The 23,410-nt window shown below is 43.9% G+C and overlaps 5 protein-coding genes across 7 annotated transcripts; all 5 read right to left on the reverse strand.

The window, feature by feature from the left end:
- Positions 1–191: 191 nt before the first annotated feature.
- Positions 192–7,153, reverse strand: LOC136444896 (uncharacterized). 3 transcript variants are annotated; one of them, XM_066442655.1, is made up of 3 exons: positions 7,059–7,140; positions 2,023–2,176; positions 192–1,750 (listed from the first exon to the last, which is right to left on the reverse strand). In XM_066442655.1, exons 1-3 carry the CDS (start codon positions 7,059–7,061, stop codon positions 915–917), a joined length of 993 nt encoding a protein of 330 aa, XP_066298752.1. In that variant the 5' UTR covers positions 7,062–7,140; the 3' UTR covers positions 192–914. The 3 variants fall into 3 exon arrangements, with proteins under 3 accessions (XP_066298752.1, XP_066298750.1, XP_066298749.1); XM_066442653.1 differs by lacking the exon at positions 7,059–7,140 and adding an exon at positions 3,730–3,807; XM_066442652.1 differs by lacking the exons at positions 192–1,750; positions 2,023–2,176 and adding exons at positions 4,188–5,771; positions 6,280–6,433 and having other exon boundaries at positions 7,059–7,153.
- Positions 7,154–7,539: 386 nt separating this feature from the next.
- LOC136445312 (uncharacterized) lies at positions 7,540–11,072 on the reverse strand. Its single transcript, XM_066443242.1, has 3 exons — positions 10,985–11,072; positions 9,643–9,796; positions 7,540–9,167 (listed from the first exon to the last, which is right to left on the reverse strand). Exons 1-3 carry the CDS (start codon positions 10,985–10,987, stop codon positions 8,317–8,319), a joined length of 1,008 nt encoding a protein of 335 aa, XP_066299339.1. The 5' UTR covers positions 10,988–11,072; the 3' UTR covers positions 7,540–8,316.
- A 425-nt stretch (positions 11,073–11,497) lies between these two features.
- Positions 11,498–15,039, reverse strand: LOC136445317 (uncharacterized). Its single transcript, XM_066443249.1, has 3 exons — positions 14,950–15,039; positions 13,596–13,749; positions 11,498–13,124 (listed from the first exon to the last, which is right to left on the reverse strand). Exons 1-3 carry the CDS (start codon positions 14,950–14,952, stop codon positions 12,274–12,276), a joined length of 1,008 nt encoding a protein of 335 aa, XP_066299346.1. The 5' UTR covers positions 14,953–15,039; the 3' UTR covers positions 11,498–12,273.
- Positions 15,040–15,461: 422 nt separating this feature from the next.
- LOC136445454 (uncharacterized) lies at positions 15,462–17,792 on the reverse strand. Its single transcript, XM_066443497.1, has 2 exons — positions 17,644–17,792; positions 15,462–17,003 (listed from the first exon to the last, which is right to left on the reverse strand). Exon 2 carries the CDS (start codon positions 16,720–16,722, stop codon positions 16,150–16,152), a length of 573 nt encoding a protein of 190 aa, XP_066299594.1. The 5' UTR covers positions 16,723–17,003; positions 17,644–17,792; the 3' UTR covers positions 15,462–16,149.
- Positions 17,793–19,747: 1,955 nt separating this feature from the next.
- Positions 19,748–21,477, reverse strand: LOC136445133 (uncharacterized). The gene is made up of 2 exons (XM_066442993.1): positions 21,429–21,477; positions 19,748–21,054 (listed from the first exon to the last, which is right to left on the reverse strand). Exons 1-2 carry the CDS (start codon positions 21,475–21,477, stop codon positions 20,153–20,155), a joined length of 951 nt encoding a protein of 316 aa, XP_066299090.1. The 3' UTR covers positions 19,748–20,152.
- Positions 21,478–23,410: the final 1,933 nt, after the last annotated feature.

A 23,410-nucleotide genomic window follows, 5' to 3' on the forward strand; every position in this document is an offset into this window, starting at 1 on the left:
ATGTTTGTTTGATGTGCCCTATTCCTGAGGGGTGGAGTCAACCCATTCACAATGATTCACACGACAGTACACGTGATGAACCCAAGATCATTATATAAAATGTCAAACGTAGGCCTCCATAGAGGTCTAAATGATCCCAGCGTTTTAAGGAAGGGGACACAGGAGAGTTACTGACAGGACAAAGGTACAAATACTTTCAAAACCTTTATTGCAAAGTTGTATTCGAACAAACAAACAAACAGCACATAACGTTACATACATGTAATACTAAATAAGTCGAAACAGTCTGTATTATATACTGCGTACATAGTACGTTACAAAGATACACAGAAATAATGATAAAATAATTATATAATAATTGTAAAATAATTGCCAGGTCTTTAGACAGTTTCTAGTGTATGCGTATCTACCTGAAAGTCATTTAGTTGTCCTCATATAAGTAGGGCAATGTTATACCTACATGTGTCTGCCAATGTGCATCTGTAACACTTTGCACCTACAACATCTATATCTACCAATATAGTGCACAACAAACATGGACTATAAATGTTTCATTGATACGTGTATTGTCTGTGACTTTGACTTGATGTCCTATCTATTCATTTCATCTGAGGAAATATATCGCCTATGGCCTTTTTCAAGGTGCGGGGGGGTGTATACAAAAGTCATTGACATCAGATTAAAATACAGACACAAAAAATAACAAAGAAATTGATACAAAACTAAAAGTAACTCAGATTATATATATATATATAAAATCATACTACAAAAAGATCACAGAATTATGTAACCTTAGCAAAGAATATGGTAAAGTTTCAAATCAGATATGCTTCAAATTAGAAGTTTACTGCTAAAGAATCAAAAATTAAAAAGCACCTTACAATGTTCTAGATTTTTGGCGGAGATCAAAATATTCAAGCTGCGTTCAATTCTGACATCTTCACTGACTTCGTTTTGACGGTGCTGACGTACAGTGGCTGCGTCACGTGACGCCAGATCACCAATGAGAAGCGAACCACCAGCACCAAGGATGTCATGGCCAGCAGCACGCAGGTGATGATGGCGTTCCTCTTCTCCAAGTTGCCGTCGCGCCTGATGAACTTGTCGATGATGCCGGACAGCGCGACCACAACCACCACGTACGGAACCAGGGTGTAGCGGCAGTAACGGTCGAACACGAAATTCTCCAGAACGAACAACACAAGGACGATTGCGGCCAGTAAGGCTAGCATTCCCGTGGAGGCATCCTCGTTCTTGTAGCCGCCCTCATAGGTGAGAGTTGTGCCGAAAGTTAGAAGAGTAGCGATGGTGACCCAGGTAGCGTAGATGGCGAGGCCGTTGTGAACGAGAGCGCGAATGAGCCAGAGATCGGCGGGAGCGTTCTCAGTCAACCAGGGCCCGTTCTGGTCCACCCGACGGTAGGAGATGTACAGCATGTAGTAGAGAGAGAAAGCAGTGAGAGCGAGAAGCATGACAGCCCCTACGCGTTGCTGTGAATCGTTCATGAACACCCAAGAGGTGACGAAGAAGTTGTTCAAGTACCAGGTGACGTAAAAGGCGGGAGGAAAGAGCTCGGGAGTGACGTAGAAGTAGCCGCGAGAGTTTTTACGACAGGTGCAGACAGTGACGTAGATGAGCCAGAGAAAGCCCCATCCCCAGATGACCAGCCAGATGTCGAAGGTCCACGAAGACGGCCCGATCTCGTTCGGAAAAAAACGGGACCCGTTGCTGGTGGTAGAGACGAATAGACCTGTGAAATAAGATTAAAGAAAAGCTGTGAAGTAGAAGTGTACTACGCTTCTTTCATTGTTAAAGCTTTTTTTACGCAAAGTAAAACATTTACTGCAAAAACACAATTACTCAAGCAACTGGATAAAATTTTGAAACAGACGTTTCAGACGACAGCATCCGCTATCTTTCGTCAATTGCTTGAGTCTTAGCGTATCTTATAATTATTACCTAGATGCCTAACCTTCATCAACATATTAATGATTGGTTTGTCAACTAGTTGTCCTAACTCACCAGGAATAGCGTTTGAGCTGTTAAGCCAGCTGAAGACAAGCCTGATTACGTAGATCAACCAGGCAAAGAAGATCATCAAGATGGCCACGGGCTTGTGTCGGGGCGGCTGGGGTTTCTCATCGGCCTCCTCCATGGTCAGGTTAGCGTCAGAAGTCTGCAAGAGGAACCGTGTGGTGGCTGTTACATTGAAGCGTATAGGGGAATGGTAATCTCCAAGCAGATCTACACCGGTGCCAAAATAGTATAAGCTAGCCAGAGAAGCTCCAGTCCGGCACCTGTGCTTATACGATTTTGGCACCGGTGTAGATCTGCTTGGAGATTAGGGGAATGGTATTTCGAGTGTTACGCCGGCAAATCTTGTTGTTATCTTATTGACTGTAACGGAGTAGCATTGTGTCCATCTTTGATATGTGTTTAAGGGGTAAATAGGGCTGGTCTTATAGGTCATCCCAAAACTCAACCCAATAGATACATATAGTTGGAAGATGCATGTTTTACTGCTCACAATCGTACATGGTACAATGTATGGCAGTAGATATTAAACAACAATACTACAAGGCTTCCTTCATTTATTCCTTCATTTAGATCTACAAAATATTATCGCTAACAGTATATGAGTTACGTATACATCATCGCGTCATGCATGGGTGATTTGGTCTCGCTTTTGGATGAAGTAGAGACTGACCTATGTAGGCAGGTAGGGAAATGGCCTTTTTGAGTGGCAAGCTTCCAAATTGCATTTGCTTCAAAGCTTGTCGTTATCTTATTGACAGTAAGGGTGAGTCCATCTTTGTGTGCTTAGAGGTAAAATGGCAAACCAAACGCCCCACCCAACTGATTGCAGCTAGGGATGAAAACAAGTCTTCACAAGAGCCTGGAAAAGTTTAAATCCTAACTTATACATCTACCGCGGCGCGACGTCAACATCTTTAAAGGACGAAGAATTCCAGTGAAAAGAGAAAGACAGCACGTACAAAGACGGTCGTTCAGAGAGGCTATGAGAAAATCGACCGTCAACACGGATCTACTTTAACCTTGTCTGTCCCAAGCTCAAACATTTGGATTTTGTACGGCACATGCATGGCTGTCCCTAGCCTGGTCCCAGTCTCTACGGGTCGGCTTGGGTGTGTTTTAACGCGGTCCCAGTCTGCTAAATTGACCCGTTCCCGTCAGTCTGTCTTAGCTGCCATATAGAGTTTCGCAGCCACCATAGTTTCGCAGCCACCGTAGTTTTGCCGCCACTACCCCTCGGGCGGGCTAATTTGTCTGGGCGGTCGGGCATCACTCCCAGCCCCGCAGAGAAACCGGGGAGCTCCCGACGGTATGGTTTCCAGGCTAGGCTGTCCCGAGAATGCCATCAGTTTACTATTGTAGACTAAGCGCACGAGGCCTCTTAACAGGACATAAACTGTTAAACTGCTTGTAGATTTGAAAAACACAAAAATCGCTTCTGCTCCCTCATTCCCAAAACATCACCTCCCAGCTCTGTCCACCCCGACATATCGGGCCGGGCTATACCGTGGTGAGCAGAGTTGGGTAGGCGGCTCACGGCGCCAAGGTTCCCGTATGGCTCTGGGCGTTGGCCCGGTAGAGTCCGAGAACATGGTAAATAACGATCAGACAGTTTTAGATCTATGAATCAAAGTGTCTTTGCAAAAACACATCTTTGTACATCTATATCTCAATCAACTGATGACTTTTACTCACCATTCTGCGAGCGTCGTTAAATTCTTGATTCCTACAAGCGATACTGTTGGAATGAAGCTTGTTCACTGGTGCAGCTTTTTATACACGTGCCTACGTAAACAAGTGTGTGTTTGCTAATTGTTATACAAGTACCACCCCATTAAGTCATAGTTGTGTAAGTGGCGCTTGTTTGCTGTTTGCTTTCCCAATTCCAGGTGGTTGAAAATTAAACTGACCTACCCGGTAAAGAACGTTTGCAAATTTACTGATCATTTTGATGTTTGGTAGAATTCTACAGCGTTTGATGTGCCTAATGCCCGAGAGGTGAGTGAACCCATTCACAAAGATTCACACGACAGTACACGTGATGAGCCCAAGACCATTATATAAAATGTCAAACGTAGGCCTCCATAGAGGTCTAAATCATGCCAGCGTTTTAAGAAAGGGGACACAGAAGAGTTACTGACAGGACAAAGGTATAGATACTTTCAAAAACTTTATTGCAAAGTTATAGTAGAACAAACAAACAGCATATAAAGTTACATAATACTAAATAAGCCAAAATAGTGCAAATTGTACCATATACTGCGTACAAAGGTACACAGAAATGATTATGAAATAACAACAAAATCCCTGCGCTGCCATGTCCTCAGACAGCTTCTAGCGTATCTACCTCATCAAAGTCATTTACTTGTCCCCATATATGTACTAGTGGGACAATGTTATACCTACACGTATCTGCCGATGTGCATCTATAACACCCAGGAGGTTTTGTATAGAACCTATTTAAAACTTCCTTGATAATACTTTGCACCCACAAATCTATATCTATCTATATCGTACCCAACAAACATAGACTATAAATGTTTCATCGATACGAATATTCTCTGTGACTTTAACTTTATATTTTATTTATTTATTTATTTCATCCGGGGAAAGGGAGCCTATGGCCTTTTTCAAGGTACCGGGGGTGCATGTATAAGTCATTAACATCAAATTAGAATACACATACAAAAAATAACAAAGAAATTGATTCAAAACCAAAAGTAGCTTAGATTGCATCTACATAAAATCATACTACAGAGAAATTACAGTATTATGTAACCTTCACAAAGTATGAGGTAAATTTTCAAAGTTTCAAATTAGAAGTTTACTGCTAAAGAATTAAACGTTTAATTACAATGTTCTAGATTTTTGGTGGAGATCAAATATTCAAAGTTGTGCTGTGAACCCGTCGTTCACTTCTGACATCTTCACTGACGTCGTTTTGACGGTGCTGACGTAGAGTGGCTGCTTCACGTGACGCCAAATCACCAATGAGAAGCGAAACACTAAAGCCAATGATGTCATGACCAGCAACACGCAGGTGATGATGGCGTTCCTCTTCTCCAAGTTGCCGTTGAACCTGATGTACCTGTGAACTACACCGGACAGCGCGACCACAACCACCACGTACGGAACCAGGGTGTAGCGGCAGTAACGGTCGAACACGAAATTCTCCAGAACGAACCACACAAGGACCATTGCCCCCAGTAAGGCCAGCATTCCCGTGTAAGCATCCTCATTGCTGTAGCCGCCCTCATAGGTCAGAGCGATGCCGAATCCTAGAAGGGTAGCGATGGTGACCCAGGTAGCGTAGATGGCGAGGCCATTGTGAACGAAAAAGCGAATGAGCCAGAGGTCAGCGGGGGCGTTCTTGATCAGCCAGGGCCCGTTCTGGTCCACCCGACGGTAGGAGATGTACAGCATGCAGTAGAGGGAGAGACTCAAGAGGACAAGAAGCATGGCAGCCCCTACACGCTGTAGTGAATCGTTCATGAACAGCCAGGAAATGTTGAAGAAGTTGTTGAAGTACCAGGCAACGTAAAAGGCGGGAGGAAAGAGCTCGGGAGTGACGTAGAAGTAGCCGCGGGAGGTTTTACGAAAGATGCCGACGGTGACGTAGATGAGCCAGAGAAAGCCCCATGCGTAGATGACGAACCAGATGTCGAGGACCCACGAAGACGGCACGATCTCGAACGGAAACCGACGGGAAGTGTTGCCGACGCTAGAGACGAACAGCCCTGTGAAATGAAAAAAAAATGTATGAAGTATGAGTCTACTACCCTTCTTAGCTAAACCCGTGTTTCATGAAATATATAGTAACTCCTCATCTCATATATAAACATCTTTACACAAAGTAAAACATTTGCTGCTGTAGATGTGGATGAAGTTGAGGTAAAGACTTCTTTTGCAGTAGAACTGGACTTTCGAGAACTCTCCGAACCTATCTATGCTATCATGCTGTAACGTTTCTTTGCTTGAATAGCCACAGCCACCAGAAGTTTCAACAAGCTGTTGCGAATTATTTACTTCAGGTTGACCGGGATGTGCGTCAATTACAGCAACCCAGATGTGTTCATGATAAATCTCTCCTTTTGAAACAAAACGCATCCCCCAACATTCCCCCATGCCAAATATGATATACATATCTAATAGATGGAAAACTCAGCAATCATAAGGTAGTACATGCTAACAAAGATAAGCGGGACAAGTAGATGATTAGTTTAACAACAAATTGACTTAACTCACCAGAAATAGCGCCGGAGCCGTTACCCCAGTTGAAAACTATCATGGGGACGTAGGTTAACCAGGCGAACACGATCAGCAAGATGGCCACGGGCCTGTGCCGGGGCGGCTGGGGTTTCTCATCGTTCTCCTCCATGGTCAGGTTAGCGTCAGAAGTCTTCAAGACAGAAGTTTATTGGTCGACTCAATCGTACATGGCACACCGAATGGCAACAGATATAAACAACAAAACTACAGGGCTGATCTATTCTACATTTAGAATGTGTCTTAAGGCACGGTCATTCGTCGTCGGAATTTTCTGTGATAGGATTTTTAGCGAGGCTATCGGAGAACCGAACATCAACATGGATATACGGCAGCGTTGTTCGTCACAAGCTTAAACAACTGGATTTTAGCACGTTACATACACAACTGTCCTGAGAATGCCATCAGTTTGCTGTTGTAGACATGCACATTGACTGTTAATGTGATCAAACTCTTAAACTGCTTGTAGATTGCAGAAACACATTTAATTCTGCTAACACATTCCCAAAACATCACCTCCCAACTTTTTGTCCACCCCGATATATCGGGCCGGGAAACACCGTGGCGAGCAGAGTTGGGTAGGCGGCACACAGGGTCAGGGCGCCCGTATGGCCCTGGGCGTGGACCCGCTAGAGTCCGATAACATGGTAAATAACGATCAGACTGTTCTAGATCTATGCATCAAACTGTCTTTGCAATAACACATTTTTGTTCATCTATATCTCAATCAACTGAAGATAAAGTGCTTTTTTACTCACCATTCCGAGAGCGTATTTTAGCTTCTTGGTTCAGACAAACGACACGTGCTGGTACATGTATCAGGACTTGAGTGAGTCGTCTTCTGCGACACACCTTTAAGTACATACCTCCGTAAACACGTGCGCGTTTGCTAATTGTTATACAACTACCACTCCCATAGGTGTGTAAGTGGCGCTTGTTTACATTTGCTTTCCCCGTGCCAGGTGGTGACCTGCCGTAACATGTACACATGTGCTGAAGATTTTGATGTTTGGTAGCAGTCTACAAGAACAAATGTTTGTTTGATGTGCCCTATTCCCGATAGGCGGAGTCAACCCATTCACAAAGATTCACACGACAGTACACGTGATTAAAACAAGGTCATTCTATATACTAGTACTGTCCTTCGTCAAACGTAGTTGTCTTTTTGCCTCCATAGAGGTCTAACTCATGCCAGCGTTTTGAAAAGGGGACACAGACGAGTTAATTACAGGACAGAGGTTCAAATACTTTCAAAAACTTTATTGGAAAGTAATATTCGATCAAACAAACAGCTCAGCATATAACGTTACATTGTACTAAGTTGAGACAGACTGTACATCTCATATACTGCGTACAAAGGACGTTATCAAGATAAACAGAAATGGCTATAAATACAACATACACCCTGCCCCTGCCAGGTCCTCAAACAGTTTCTAGCGTATCTACCTCCAAATCATTTACTTGTCCTCATATAAGTAAAACAGTTTTATACATACATGTATCTACCGATGTGCATCTATAATTAATTGCACCCACATAGCTATATCTATCTATATCGTGCCCAACAAACATAGACTATTAATATTGGATCAAGACACACATTGTCTATGACTTTATCTTGACATCTTGTTTATTTATTTCATCAGGGGAAAGATATCGCCCATATGACGTTTTCCAATGTGCCGGGGGGGGGGGGGGGGGGCATACAAACGTAACTATTATTACATCACGAAATAAAGATACCAGAAATAGCAAAACAAATAACGCAAATTGCTAATTAATACGAAACTAAAGTAACTTACATAACATATACATAAAATCTTATAACAAAACAGCTGAGCCAGCGGTTACTATGGCACCCAGTATGGCCCCCAGGATAAGTTCGATGTAACCTTAACATAGAATAACGTTGGGTTTAAGATGTGTTTGAAATTAGAAGGTTGTGGCTAAAGAATCAAAAATTCAAAACGCAAGTTGGGTGTTAGCTACAATTTGTAAGAAAGCTGATCACAAGGTTTAAAGCTCTGCTGTGAACCCGGTGTTCAGTTCTGACATCTTCACCGACGTCGTCTTGACGGTATTGCGGTACAACGGCTGCGTCACGTGACGCCAGATCACCAATGAGAAGCGAAACACTAAAGCCAAAGAGGACACGCTTAGCAGCCCGCAGGTGATGACGGCGTTCCTCTTCTCCAAGCCGCCGCCGAGCCTGATGAAACTGTCGATGATCCCGATCAGCGCGACCACAACCACCATGTACGGCACCAGGGTGTAGCGGCAGTAACGGTCGAAGACGAAATTCTCCAGGACGAACCACACAAGGACCATTGCGGCCAGTAAGGCCAGCATTCCCGTGGACACATCCTCGTTGCTGTAGCCGCCATCATAGGTCAGAGCGATGCCGAATCCTAGAAGAGTAGCGATTGTGACCCAGGTAGCGTAGATGGCGAGGCCGTTGTGAACGAAAAAGCGAATGAGCCAGAGGTCAGCGGGGGCGTTCTTGGTCAGCCAGGGCCCGTTCTGGTCCACCCGACGGTAGGAGATGTACAGCATGTAGTAGAGGGAAAGAGCAAGGAGGACAAGAAGCATGGCAGCCCCTACACGCTGTAGTGAATCGTTCATAAACAGCCAGGAAATATTGAAGAAGTTGCTGAAGTACCAGGTGACGTAAAAGGCGGGAGGAAAGAGCTCGGGAGTGACGTAGAAGTAGCCGCGGGAGTTTTTACGACAGATGCCGACAGTGATGTAGATGAGCCAGAGAAAGCCCCATGCGTAGATGACGAACCAAATGGAGAAGACCCATGAGGACGGCGCGATCTCGAACGGAAACCGACGGGAAGTGTTGCCGACGCTAGAGACGAACAGCCCTGTGAAATTTGAAAAAAAAAAATGTATGAAGTATGAGTCTACTACCCTTCGTAGCTAAACCCGTGTTTCATGAAAAATAGTAACTCCTCATCTTATAAGCATCTTTACACAAAGTAAAACATTTGCTGCTGTAGATGTAGATGACGTTGAGGTAAAGACTTATTTTGCAGTAGAACTGGACTTTCACGAACTCTCCGAACCTATCTATGCTATCATGCTGTTTCTTTGCTTGAATAGCCACAGCCACCAGAAGTTTCAGCAAGCCACAGCGAATTCTTTACTTCATGTTGACTGGGATGTGCGTCAATTACAGCAACCCAGATGTGTTCATGATAAATCTCTCCTTTTGAAACAAAACGCATCCCCTAGCATTCCCACATGCCAAATATGATATACATATCTAATAGATGTAAAACTGAGTAGATGTACACTGAGTAGATGATTAGTTTAACAACAAATTGACTTATAACTAACCAGGAACAGCGCCGGAGCCGGTAAGCCAGTTGAAAACTATCATGGGGACGTAGGTTAACCAGGCGAACACGATCAGCAAGATGGCCACGGGCCTGTGTCGGGGCGGCTGGGGTTTCTCATCGGTCCCCTCCATGGTCAGGTTAGCCTCAGAAGTCTGAAAAAATGAATTAATATGAACTTTATTGGTCGACAATCGAACATGGCACACATTGTGGCAACACATATAAACAAACTGCTAGGGGGCCCAAACCTACACCACTCCTTTATTACATTACAAGATATCTGCCACCTAGAAATCAAGACCATAGCACGTCCAAGTCAAAAGATACAAAAACGGAAGTTTTGCTGCAGTACCAAGGTCACATACCAGGGGGCCCAAAATCGACCTTGACTTTCGGCTTCCCAACACCTGCCCACATACCAAATATCATTGTAATCCATCAAGAGGTTCTTGAGTTATGCTGACTACAGTAGTCCGGAAACACAGACACACACACAGACAGACACACCCAAAACTATATCTCAAATTTTCATGGAGATAACAACTAAACTACAGGTCGGATCTGCTCTACATCATAGACTGCGTCTTAAGGCACGGTCATTCGTCGTCGGAATTTTCTGTGATAGGATTTTTAGCGAGGCTATCCGAGAACCGAACATAAACACGGACATACGGCAACTTCGTTCGTCACACGCTTAAACAGCAGGATTTTGCACGGCAGACTTTTTTTAACGAACTCGCTCAGTGCAAGGCCGTAGGAGGCCACTCATCTAAGCACTGAACTAATTCTTACTGTAGCATGCTCGAGACAAGCATGACTTCACAGACCCATTAGGAGAAGCAGGGGTTACGAAGGCCGCTCGGGAAATTCCCTACCTCATTTAGGCCGGAATGTTTTGATCCACTCACATCAGGGCATGCCCTATTCTTTTTCGAAAGATGTGGTGGGTTCTTTTACGTGCTCAAGGTGTGACATACACAACTGTCCTGAGAATGCCATCAGTTTGCTTTTGTAGACATGTACATTGACCGTTAATGTGACCAAACTCTTAAACTGCTGGTAGATTGTAAAAACATACCAATGACACATTCCCAAAGCATCACCTCCCAACATGTTTGTTCACCCCGATATATCGGGCCGGGAAACACCGTGGCGAGCAGAGTTGTGTAGGCGGCGCACAGGGCCAGGGCGCCCGCATGGCCCAGGGCGTGAACCCGCTAGAGTCCGACAACCAGGTAAATCAGACTGTTTTAGATCTATGCATCAAACTGTCTTTGCAATAACACATTTTTGTTCATCTATATCTCAATCAACTGAAGATAAAGTACTTTTTTACTCACCATTCCGAGAGCGTATTTTAGCTTCTTGGTTCAGACAAACGACACGTGCTGGTACATGTATCAGGACTGGAATGAAGCGTCTTCTGCGACACACCTTTAAGTACGTACCTCCGTAAACACGTGCGCGTTTGCTAATTGTTATACAACTACCACTCCCATAGTTGTGTAAGTGGCGCTTGTTTACATTTGCTTTCCCAGTTCCAGGTCGTTGAAAATTAAACTGACCTGCCCATACAATATTTACACATGTGCTGAAGAATTTGATGCTTGGTAGAAGTCTTACAAAAAGCATATGTTTGTTTGATGTACCCTATTCCCGAAAGGTGGAGTCAACCCATTCACAAAGATTCACACGACAGTACACGTGATTAAAACAAGGCCATTTTATATAACGTTACTAGTACTGTCCTTGGTCAAACGTAGTTGTCTTTCGGCCTCCCGATAGAGGTCTAACTCATGCCAGCATTTTGAAAAGGGGACACAGAAGAGTTAATTACAGGACAAAGGTTCAAATACTTTCAAAAACTTTATTGCAAAGTTACATTCGATCAAACAAACAGCTCAGCATATAACGTTACATAAAACTAACTTAACAAAGATTGTACATATCATTTATTGCGTTCGTAGTACGTTGCAAAGATACAAAGAAATAACTATAAGATACAACGACATACGCCCTGCACCTGCCAGGTCTTTAGACAGTTTCTAGCGTATCTACCCCAAATCATTTACTTGTCCTCATATAAGTAGGACATTGTTATACCTACTATATATCTGCCGATGTGCATATGTAACACTTTGCACCCACAAATCTATATCTATCTTTATCTTACCCAACAAACATAGACTATTAATATTGGATCAAGACACACATTGTCTATGACTTTATCTTGACATCTTGTTTATTTATTTCATCAGGGGAAAGATATCGCCCATATGACGTTTTCCAATGTGCCGGGGGGGGGGGGGGGGGGCATACAAACGTAACTAATATTACATCACGAAATAAAGATACCAGAAATAGCAAAACAAATAACGCAAATTGCTAATTAATACGAAACTAAAGTAACTTACATAACATATACATAAAATCTTATAACAAAACAGCTGAGCCAGCGGTTACTATGGCACCCAGTATGGCACCCAGGATAAGTTTGATGTAACCTTAACATAGAATAACGTTGGGTTTTAGATGTGTTTGAAATTAGAAGGTTGTGGCTAAAGAACCAAAAATTCAAAACGCAAGTTGGGTGTTAGCTACAATTTGTAAGATGAGCTGATCACAAGGTTTAAAGCTCTGCTGTGAACCCGGTGTTCAGTTCTGACATCTTCACCGACGTCGTCTTGACGGTATTGCGGTACAACGGCTGCGTCACGTGACGCCAGATCACTAATGAGAAGCGAAACACTAAAGCCAAAGAGGACACGCCGAGCAGCCCGCAGGTGATGACGGCGTTCCTCTTCTCCAAGCCGCCGCCGAGCCTGATGAAACTGTCGATGATCCCGATCAGCGCGACCACAACCACCATGTACGGCACCAGGGTGTAGCGGCAGTAACGGTCGAAGACGAAATTCTCCAGGACGAACCACACAAGGACCATTGCGGCCAGTAAGGCCAGCATTCCCGTGGACACATCCTCGTTGCTGTAGCCGCCCTCATAGGTCAGAGCGATGCCGAATCCTAGAAGAGTAGCGATTGTGACCCAGGTAGCGTAGATGGCGAGGCCGTTGTGAACGAAAAAGCGAATGAGCCAGAGGTCAGCGGGGGCGTTCTTGGTCAGCCAGGGCCCGTTCTGGTCCACCCGACGGTAGGAGATGTACAGCATGTAGTAGAGGGAAAGAGCAAGGAGGACAAGAAGCATGGCAGCCCCTACACGCTGTAGTGAATCGTTCATAAACAGCCAGGAAATGTTGAAGAAGTTGCTGAAGTACCAGGTGACGTAAAAGGCGGGAGGAAAGAGCTCGGGAGTGACGTAGAAGTAGCCGCGGGAGTTTTTACGACAGATGCCGACAGTGACGTAGATGAGCCAGAGAAAGCCCCATGCGTAGATGACGAACCAAATGGAGAAGACCCATGAGGACGGCGCGATCTCGAACGGAAACCGACGGGAAGTGTTGCCGACGCTAGAGACGAACAGCCCTGTGAAATGAAAAAAAAAAATGTATGAAGTATGAGTCTACTACCCTTCGTAGCTAAACCCGTGTTTCATGAAAAATAGTAACTCCTCATCTTATAAGCATCTTTACACAAAGTAAAACATTTGCTGCTGTAGATGTAGATGACGTTGAGGTAAAGACTTATTTTGCAGTAGAACTGGACTTTTACGAACTCTCCGAACCTATCTATGCTATCATGCTGTTTCTTTGCTTGAATAGCCACAGCCACCAGAAGTTTCAGCAAGCCACAGCGAATTCTTTACTTCATGTTGACTGGGATGTGCATCAATTACAGCAACCCAGATGTGTTCATGATAAATCTCTCCTTTTGAAACAAAACGCATCCCCTAGCATTCCCACATGCCAAATATGATCTACATATCTAATAGATGGAAAACTGAGTAGATGTACACTGAGTAGATGATTAGTTTAACAACAAATTGACTTAACTAACCAGGAACAGCGCCGGAGCCGGTAAGCCAGTTGAAAACTATCATGGGGACGTAGGTTAACCAGGCGAACACGATCAGCAAGATGGCCACGGGCCTGTGTCGGGGCGGCTGGGGTTTCTCATCGGTCTCCTCCATGGTCAGGTTAGCCTCAGAAGTCTGAAAAAAAGAATTAATATGAACTTTATTGGTCGACAATCGAACATGGCACACATTGTGGCAACACATATAAACAAACTGCTAGGGGGCCCAAACCTACACCACTCCTTTATTACATTACAAGATATCTGCCACCTAGAAATCAAGACCATTGCACGTCCAAGTCAAAAGATACAAAAACGGAAGTTTTGCTGCAGTACCAAGGTCACATACCAGGGGGCCCAAAATCGACCTTGACTTTCGGCTTCCCAACACCTGCCCACATACCAAATATCATTGTAATCCATCAAGAGGTTCTTGAGTTATGCTGACTACAGTAGTCCGGAAACACAGACACACAGACACACACACACACAGACAGACACACCCAAAACTATATCTCAATTTTTCATGGAGATAACAACTAAACTACAGGTCGGATCTGCTCTACATCATAGACTGCGTCTTAAGGCACGGTCATTCGTCGTCAGAATTTTCTGTGATAGGATTTTTAGCGAGGCTATCCGAGAACCGAACATCAACACGGACATATGGCAACTTCGTTCGTCACAAGCTTAAACAGCAGGATTTTGCACGGCAGACTTTTTTTAACGAACTCGCTCAGTGCAAGGCCGTAGGAGGCCACTCATCTAAGCACTGAACTAATTCTTACTGTAGCATGCTTGAGACAAGCATGACTTCACAGACCCATTAGGAGAAGCAGGGGTTACGAAGGCCGCTCGGGAAGTTCCCTACCTCATTTAGGCCGGAATGTTTTGATCCACTCACATCAGGGCATGCCCTACTCTTTTTCGAAAGATGTGGTGGGTTCTTTTACGTGCTCAAGGTGTGACATACACAACTGTCCTGAGAATGCCATCAGTTTGCTTTTGTAGACATGTACATTAACCGTTAATGTGACCAAACTCTTAAACTGCTGGTAGATTGTAAAAACATACCAATGACACATTCCCAAAGCATCACCTCCCAACATGTTTGTCAACCCCGATATATCGGGCCGGGAAACACCGTGGCGAGCAGAGTTGTGTAGGCGGCGCACAGGGCCAGGGCGCCCGCATGGCCCTGGGCGTGGACCCGCTAGAGTCCGACAACATGGTAAATCAGACTGTTTTAGATCTATGCATCAAACTGTCTTTGCAATAACACATTTTTGTTTATCTATATCTCAATCAACTGAAGATAAAGTACTTTTTTACTCACCATTCCGAGAGCGTATTTTAGCTTCTTGGTTCAGACAAACGACACGTGCTGGTACATGTATAAGGACTGGAATGAAGCGTCTTCTGCGACACACCTTTAAGTACGTACCTCCGTAAACACGTGCGCGTTTGCTAATTGTTATTCAACTACCACTCCCATAGTGTGTAAGTGGCGCTTGTTTACATTTGCTTTCCCAGTTCCAGGTCGTTGAAAATTAAACTGACCTGCCCATACAACATTTACACATGTGCTGAAGAATTTGATGCTTGGTAGAAGTCTTACAAAAAGCATATGTTTGTTTGATGTACCCTATTCCCGAAAGGTGGAGTCAACCCATTCACTATGATTCACACGACAGTACACGTGATTAACACAAGGCCATTTTATATAACGTTACTAGTACTGTCCTTGGTCAAACGTAGTTGTCTTTCGGCCTCCCGATAGAGGTCTAACTCATGCCAGCATTTTGAAAAGGGGACACAGAAGACTTAATTACAGGACAAAGGTTCAAATACTTTCAAAAACTTTATTGCAAAGTTACATTCGATCAAACAAACAGCTCAGCATATAACGTTACATAAAACTAACTTGACAAAGATTGTACATATCATTTATTGCGTTCGTAGTACGTTGCAAAGATACAAAGAAATAACTATAAGATACAACGACATACGCCCTGCACCTGCCAGGTCTTTAGACAGTTTCTAGCGTATCTACCCCAAATCATTTACTTGTCCTCATATAAGTAGGACATTGTTATACCTACTATATATCTGCCGATGTGCATATGTAACACTTTGCACCCACAAATCTATATCTACCTATATCGTGCCCTACAAAGAATTGTCACATTGTCTATGACTTTATCTTGACATTTTGTTTAATCGTTTTTTTAGCATACAAATGTAACTAACATTACATCACGAAATAAAGATACAAGAAATAACAAAACAAATGACGTAAATCGCTAATCAATACGAAACTTAAGTAACTTACATAACATGTACATAAAATCATATAACAAAACAACTGAGCCAGCGGTTACTATGGCTCCCAGTATGGCACCCAGGATAAGATTGATGTAACCTTAACGTTGAGTTTTAGACGTGTTTGAAATTAGAAAGTTGCGGCTAAAGAATCAAACCTTCAAAACGCAATTTGGGTGTCATTTACAATTTATAAGAAAGCAGATCACAAGATTTAAAGCTCTGCTGTGAACCCGGCGTTCAGTTCTGACATCTTCATTGATGTCGTATTGACGGTATTGCGGTACAACGGCTGCGTCACGTGACGCCAGATCACCAATGAGAAGCGAAACACTAACGCTAAGGAGGACACGCCGAGCAGCCCGCAGGTGATGACGGCGTTCCTCTTCTCCAAGCCGCCGTCGAACCTGATGAACTTGTCGATGATCCCGATCAGCGCGACCACAACCACCGCGTAGGGCACCAGGGTGTAGCGGCAGAAACGCTCGAAGACGAGATTCTCCAGGACGAACCACACAAGGACCATTGCGGCCAGTAAGGCCAGCATTCCCGTAGACACATCCTCGTTGCTGTAGCCGCTCTCATAGGTCAGAGTGATGCCGAATCCTAGAAGAGTGGCGATTGTGACCCAGGTAGCGTAGATGGCGAGGCCGTTGTGAACGAAAAGGCGAATGAGCCAGAGGTCAACGGGGGCGTTCTTGGTCAACCAGGGCCCGTTCTGGTCCACCCGCCGGTAGGAGATGTACAGCATGTAGTAAAGAGAGAAAGCAGAGAGAGCGAGAAGCATGACAGCCCCTACACGCTGTTGTGAATCATTCAAAAACAGCCAAGCGATGACTAAGAAGTTGTTGACGTACCAGGTGACGTAAAAGGCGGGAGGAAAGAGCTCGGGAGTGACGTAGAAGTAGCCGCGGGAGTTTTTACGACAGATGCAGACAGTGACGTAGATGAGCCAGAGAAAGCCCCATGCGTAGATGGCGAACCAGATGGAGAAGACCCACTAAGCCGGATTGATCTCGTTCGGATATATATTGGAAAAGTTCCCGACGGTACCCAAGACGAACAGCCCTGTGAAATGAAAGAAAATGTATGAAGTATACGTTTGCTGGCCCTGTTGACAATTCTTCGTGGACCTATGTTTCAAGAAATACCCCTCATCTTATAAACATCTTAATACAAAATAAAACATTTAAATTTGTAGCTTTAGATAGTTATTTCAAAGTAAAGACGTACTTTGCAGTCATTGCTATTATGTTTTCGTTCACACCTTGCTGAAACCTTTGGTGGCTGTGACTATCTATTAAGAATGGCTGTTTTAAATAGTCACAGCCACCAGAAGTTTTAACTGGCTGTTGCGAATTCTTCACTTCAGGTTGACCAGGACGTGTGTAAGATAACACTGTTGCACAAATATAGCATCGCAGATGTGTTTTATGATAAATCTCTGCTTTTGAAACAAAACAAATACGCACCCCGATCTTTCCGCCATGCTAAATACAATGTACATATGTATTTCTGTCCAGACATTCAGCTTGTACTCTTCAGTACAAACCTGTACTGAGGCGGTTCACCGGGTATGCAATACAAAGGAACAAACTATATCTATTGAAAGCTCGGCAATCACAAGGGAATACATACTAGCAAAGATTAGCGGGACAACTATACCCTGACTTAATGACTGGTTTGTTAACTAGTTGTCTTAACTCACCAGGAATAGCGCCTGAGGCGTTAAGGAAGTTGAAAACCACCAAGGTGATGAGGGTTAACCAGGCGAACACAATCATCAAGATGGCCACGGGCTTGTGCCGGGGCGGCTGGGGTTTCTCATCGGCCTCCTCCATGGTCAGGTTAGCGTTAGAAGTCTGAAAGAATGAATGAATGAACTTTATAGCTCAACACTTATACATGGTACAATATTTGGCAAGGCTAATCTACACTACCTTTAATCAATACTAAAAGGCTGATCTACTCTACCTTTAGAACTACAAAATATCATCGCTAACAGTATTTCAGCTACATTATCGTCATTATCGTTATAATCATAATTAGAGTGAATGGGAGTGGTATTTTGATTGTCAAGCTTTAAGGTATTTAAGCTGGCAAATTGACTTTTTGGTCTAGGTCGCGCCCTGGAGGAAGATGGGAAGACCAGATCTTCAACACGCTCCAGGGGCGGGGGATCACCAGAGGATGGTCTATGCCGAGAGCAGACCAGCCTGGTGAGCCCTATACATCTCTGCAGCCGCTGCGAACGATTGATTGAATTGACCTTTAAGCTTGTCCTTATCTTATTGACAGTAGGAGTGATTCAAACTGTGTGCTCTTTAGAGAAGGCAAATCGTACCGATCCCCAAACGCCCCACCCAAATTATTTGAGCTAGGCGTGAAAACAAGTCTTCACAAGAGCCTGGACAAGTTTAAAACCTAACTTGTACATCTACCATGGCGTGACGTCAACATCTCCAAGAAGCGAAGAACTTAAGGTTGTTGTTTTCAGTGAAAGGAGAAAGACATTACGTACAAACGCATGCCAATACATCTTTAAGGCACGGTCATTCGTCGTGCGAATTTTGTTGATATGGACGGTTTTTAGTGATGCCTTGAGAGGATCGACCGGCAACACAAATCTACTTCAACCTTTTCCGTCACAAACTGAAACAGCTTGATTTTGCACGACACTTTCATGACCGGACTGTCCCGAGAATACCATCAGTTTGTTATTGTAGACATAGCGTACGAGGACGGTTAACATGACCTGTTTTTCATTAAAAAAAGAACTATCAATTCTGCTAACTCATTCCCGAAACATCACATCCCATCTAGCTTTGTCTACCCCGATATATCGGGCCAGCAACACCGTGGCGAGCAGAGTTGGTTAGGCGGCGCACAGGGCCAGTGTTCCCGCATGGCCCTCGGCGTGGACCCGCTAGAGTCCGACAACATGGTAAGTAACGATCAGACTGTTTAAAATATATTCGTGTGTATAGTCATCAAATTGTCTAGGCATCCTCACGTCTTTGTACATCTATATCTAAATCAACTGATGATAAAGTACTTTTTACTCACCATTCTGAGAGCGCTACTAAGTTCTTGATTCCCACAGGCGATACTGTTGGAATGAAGGGTGTTCTCTAGTGCACCTTTATTTACGGTACCGAGGTCTGTTAGATACGTGCTTGTTTGCTAATTGTTGTATAAAGACCACTCCCATTAAGTCATAGTTGCATAAGTGGGGCTTGTGTACTGTTCGCAAACACGACAATTTGTATACGTTTGGGTCGGGTTGAAAACAAGTACATATGTCTGTTTGATGTGCCCAATTTCTGAGGGGTGGAATCAGCTCGTTCTCTATGTCTCGCATGTCGGTACACGTGGTTAACCCAATTAAGCAAGGGCATAAATGAATATAAGTCCTCCATAGAGGTCCATCTCAAGTCAGTGTTTGAGGAGAGGGGATTCTCAACAAGAATGAGTTATTTACTGGACAAAGTACGGATTCTTTCAATAGATTTATTGCAAAGATGGGTACGAAGACAAATTATATGCGAATGCTAACAAACAGCAGACACAATAATTACGTTAAGACGGAATGCATCATATACTGGGTACAATACTACAATACTACAATGCAAATTCATACAGAGAAATTGAACTGAGTTTCATATAAATGTTTCATAACAAAGTTATTTACTTTCCTGTTATGCCTATATGCATCTGCCTATATGCATCTTTGACACTCTGTACCTACAAATCTATATCTAGTATATCGTACCCAACAAACACAGGCTACCATTTTTCACTCAGACATACATTGTCTATAGTTCTATCTTGAGATTTTGTTTATGAATTCCACTAAGGGTAAACATATCTCCTACCACCTACTAGCCTTTTTCAATGTGCCCTGGGGGAAAACCCTCAGAAAAAAGCCATGAACGTCAAATGGAAATACAAATTAAGAAAACTACCAAAACAAACGTAACTTACTAATTGATACAAAACCAAAGTAACTTTGATAACAGAGACATAAAATCATACTGCAAAATAAACGAAAGAGTGATGTAACATTAACACAATATGGCGCAAAGTTCCAAATTAGGAATGTTTTGAATGAACAGTTTGCTGCTAAAGAATTAAAAGTTTCCAGAGTACATACAAATACAATAATGCTCTAGATTTCGAGCCTTTTTGGTAGCGCAAGCAATCTATGATCACAAGACTTAAAGCTCTGTTGTGAACCCGGCGTTCAGTTCTGACTTCCTCACCGACGTCGTCTTGACGTTGCTGACGTATAGCGGCTGCTTCACGTGACGCCAGATCACCAATGAGAAGCGGGCCACTAACGCTAAGGAGGACACGCTTATCAAGATGCAGCTGAAGAAGGCGTTCGTCTTCTCCAAGCTGCCGGTGAACCTGATGAACTTGTCAATGATGGCGGACAGCGCGACAACAACCACCACGTACGGCACCAGGGTGTAGCGACAGTAACGGTCGAACACGAAATTCTCCAGGACGAACCAGACGAGAATTATTGCTGTCAGCAAGGCCAGCATTCCCGTAGACACAGCCTCGTTACTGTAGTTGCCCTCATAGGTGAGAGTGGTGTCGAAACTTAGAAGAGTGGCAATTGTGACCCAGGTAGCGTTGATGGCGACGCCGTTGTGAACGAGAGCGCGAATTAGCCAGAGGTCGGCGGGAGCGTTCTTGGTCAGCCAGGGCCCGTTCTGGTCCACACGACGGTAGGAGATGTACAGCATGTAGAAGAGGGAGAGAGCAGAGAGAGCGAGAAGCATGACAGCCCCTACACGTTGTAGGGAATCGTTCAGATACACCCATGCCATGATCATGAGGTTTTGGGCAGACCAAGCGACGTAGAAGGAGGTGGGAAAGAGCTCGGGAGTGACGTAGAAGTAGCCGCGGGAGGTTTTACGACAGATGCAGACAGTGACGTAGATGATCCAGAGAAAGCTCCAAGCGCGGATGACCTGCCAGATTTGGAAGACCCACCCAGCCGGGCCGATCTCGTTGGGAAACTGGCCCCGGGTTTCGTTAGAGATGGTTCCGATGAACAGCCCTGTGGTAAGAATAAGTACGAAGTGAGTCTTCGTTAACCTAATAGTATCTAAAAAGGTCTTACGAATCGTAATATGCCCGTAGCTCAATAGGTAGCAGCCAGTTAAGGTTCATGTCTGCACATATCTGCCCAGTGACACTTTTTGTGACTTGGCTTATTGAAACTAGTGATTGAATTATTAATGAATGAAGACCTTTATTGTACGTGTTTGCCCCACTGGGCTAAGCACAGGTCACATGTTATCATGTATGTAAACATCTAGCATTCCATTAAGTTGGCGACTTAGAGACCCGGTTCGAATGGGGAAGGGAATCTCTGGTTGGAGCTGCATCGGTTTTTCAGTATACGTAGGGACGTAAAATGGGGGTCCCTTGACCGGGGTCGGGGGTGCCTCGAGCACGTTAAAAGCCACTACGACATACCAGCCTCATTAATCAGATGGGTATCTACTGGCTGTACTTCAGGATCCATCAGATGAATAGTTTTGTGCTGCTCTAGATGTGGGTATTGGAAAACACGTGCTTCTTCTTTATATTAGCTACTATATGTACATGAGTAAAGGATTGGCTCGATAACTAATTGTCCTAACTCACCGGGAATAACGCCAGAGTTGTTAAGCCAACCATTAACCAGCCTGATAACAAAAGTTAACCAGGCGAACACGATCAGCACGATGCCGAGAGGCTTGTGTCGGGGCGGCTCGTCTTTGTCTTCCTCCATGGTTATCTTCGCGGCGAGAGCCTGTGGTGCATCAATAGTATAAAGCTAGTTAAAGAACCATACATTCCATGACTAGCTTCTAACAGGCTCCAGAGGTATCTGGAAAGAGTAGAAATTGGTCAGGTAGACAGATAACATGCCAGAGGAGTTAGGCAACCCGAGAGTACAGTTTTCCGCCTTCCCAGCCGACTAACTCTCCATGTCTCTTTAGCCAATTTCTACTCTTTGAAGCCACGTCTAGTAGGGACTTGAATGGGTTATCATTTCACTACAGTGGTTGCTCAGATTTCGAATTCTCCTGCTAGTAGTGTAGGTGCAGAGTATGATGCCTAGAATTTGCTGAGCATAATTACCACTAAGTAATATATTTGGTCGCACAGTTCCAGACAGGCGCGTCAAGTGGGTCAAATAAATCTGAGCAGATAGGCAGCCTGTACTAATCAGTACAAACCTAGTGTGTTATGCCATGAGGCGGTATATCGGGCATGCAACAAAGAAGCAAACAAATTCAAAGCCTACTTTGAGTGTCATCGTATGTTTATTTCCAAATCAAACAGTACTAAAATGAGCGTCATTTACTCACCATGTGTATGAGACGTATCGCTTCTCTGTTCCTGCAATTGCTCACGTTGCCGTCGATTGGAATGAGCTGATCGTTCTGTTGCGCGCCCTTATATACCTTGCCTCAGTAATCACACCTCCGTTATATAACAACCATTCCCAAGGTTACATAAGTAGCCGCTGTTAATCATTTGCTTCCCATATGATTGAACATTGAACAGGCCACTAAATGTTTACAGACTTTCTAATGATGTTGACCAACACTTAGTAACCCAGCAATTCACATTTAATATTATATATATGTTTTGAGCTATGGACTCATTCATGTAGCATTTATTGTGCTTTCTTTACCATGATTTCATTACCTAGTGTCTATTAATATAGCAAAAGAAATTTCCACTTCTCTGAGTCTACCATTGGTGTTTTTAAATTAGCTTCTTTGCAAGCTGAAGCCCAACTCATGAAGATCTTTCGTCTCTTTTTTCCCCATATAATATTCTATTGATATGAATTACTGGCTGTATTAATCTGAGTACTTGGTCATTTGGTACCGGGATTGTAAAAGGTTTGTTTAGTACAAAGATTCACTGTAGGTTCCCACCCCTGTTCATGTTGAGTAGCCTCTACCAGGCCCCGTGGATGGCTGGAAAAATAGATACTATTAGAAATTCGCCCAATAGAGTGAATAGTATGCTAATAGTGAATAGGGTCCAATATGCGATCCACGAGGTCGCAAACTGTAACTTCTATAGCGGACTAACTTCTCTGGCATGTTATCTGTCTATTTAGCCAATTTCTACGATATTTCCAGCGACCTGTGGAGCCTGGTAGAGGTTACATGTTGAGCCACACCCATCACTTGTTCGGACACGTGTCTCACCTTAAAAGAAAAGTGTCTCACCTGTTGAACCACGTGTTGACCCCTTGTTCGCACATGTCCGTACGCACAGATCGCTGACCTCTGATCTCTTAGATAACAAAAATAAAGGAACGAAGAAAAACATCAAAGAAATGCAGGATTTGCCTGCAAATACAGCACGCTATTTCTGCCTCCATTCATTTGCTAACTGCCAACACTTTTGTGCAAATCAAGAATCAAGTCTAGACTTTCGTGATGTGACCA

Source organism: Branchiostoma lanceolatum, chromosome 11 (genome assembly GCF_035083965.1).
Source record: "Branchiostoma lanceolatum isolate klBraLanc5 chromosome 11, klBraLanc5.hap2, whole genome shotgun sequence".
In the NCBI taxonomy this organism is placed as follows: domain Eukaryota; kingdom Metazoa; phylum Chordata; class Leptocardii; order Amphioxiformes; family Branchiostomatidae; genus Branchiostoma; species Branchiostoma lanceolatum.

Bases quoted from the DNA above. Each gene is read 5' to 3' on its own strand.
- LOC136445454 (XM_066443497.1), bottom strand. From the start codon at position 16,722: ATGCTTCTCGCTCTCTCTGCTTTCTCTCTTTACTACATGCTGTACATC.
- LOC136445133 (XM_066442993.1), bottom strand. From the start codon at position 21,477: ATGGATCCTGAAGTACAGCCAGTAGATACCCATCTGATTAATGAGGCT. The intron at 21,055-21,428 runs GTATGTCGTAGT...AGACCTTTTTAG, and splicing joins CCATCTGATTAATGAGGCTG to ATACTATTAGGTTAACGAAG.
- LOC136445317 (XM_066443249.1), bottom strand. The intron at 13,125-13,595 runs GTTAGTTAAGTC...TTCATTTCACAG, and splicing joins CGGCTCCGGCGCTGTTCCTG to GGCTGTTCGTCTCTAGCGTC.
- LOC136444896 (XM_066442652.1), bottom strand. The intron at 5,772-6,279 runs GTGAGTTAAGTC...TTCATTTCACAG, and splicing joins CGGCTCCGGCGCTATTTCTG to GGCTGTTCGTCTCTAGCGTC.
- LOC136445312 (XM_066443242.1), bottom strand. The intron at 9,168-9,642 runs GTTAGTTATAAG...CAAATTTCACAG, and splicing joins CGGCTCCGGCGCTGTTCCTG to GGCTGTTCGTCTCTAGCGTC.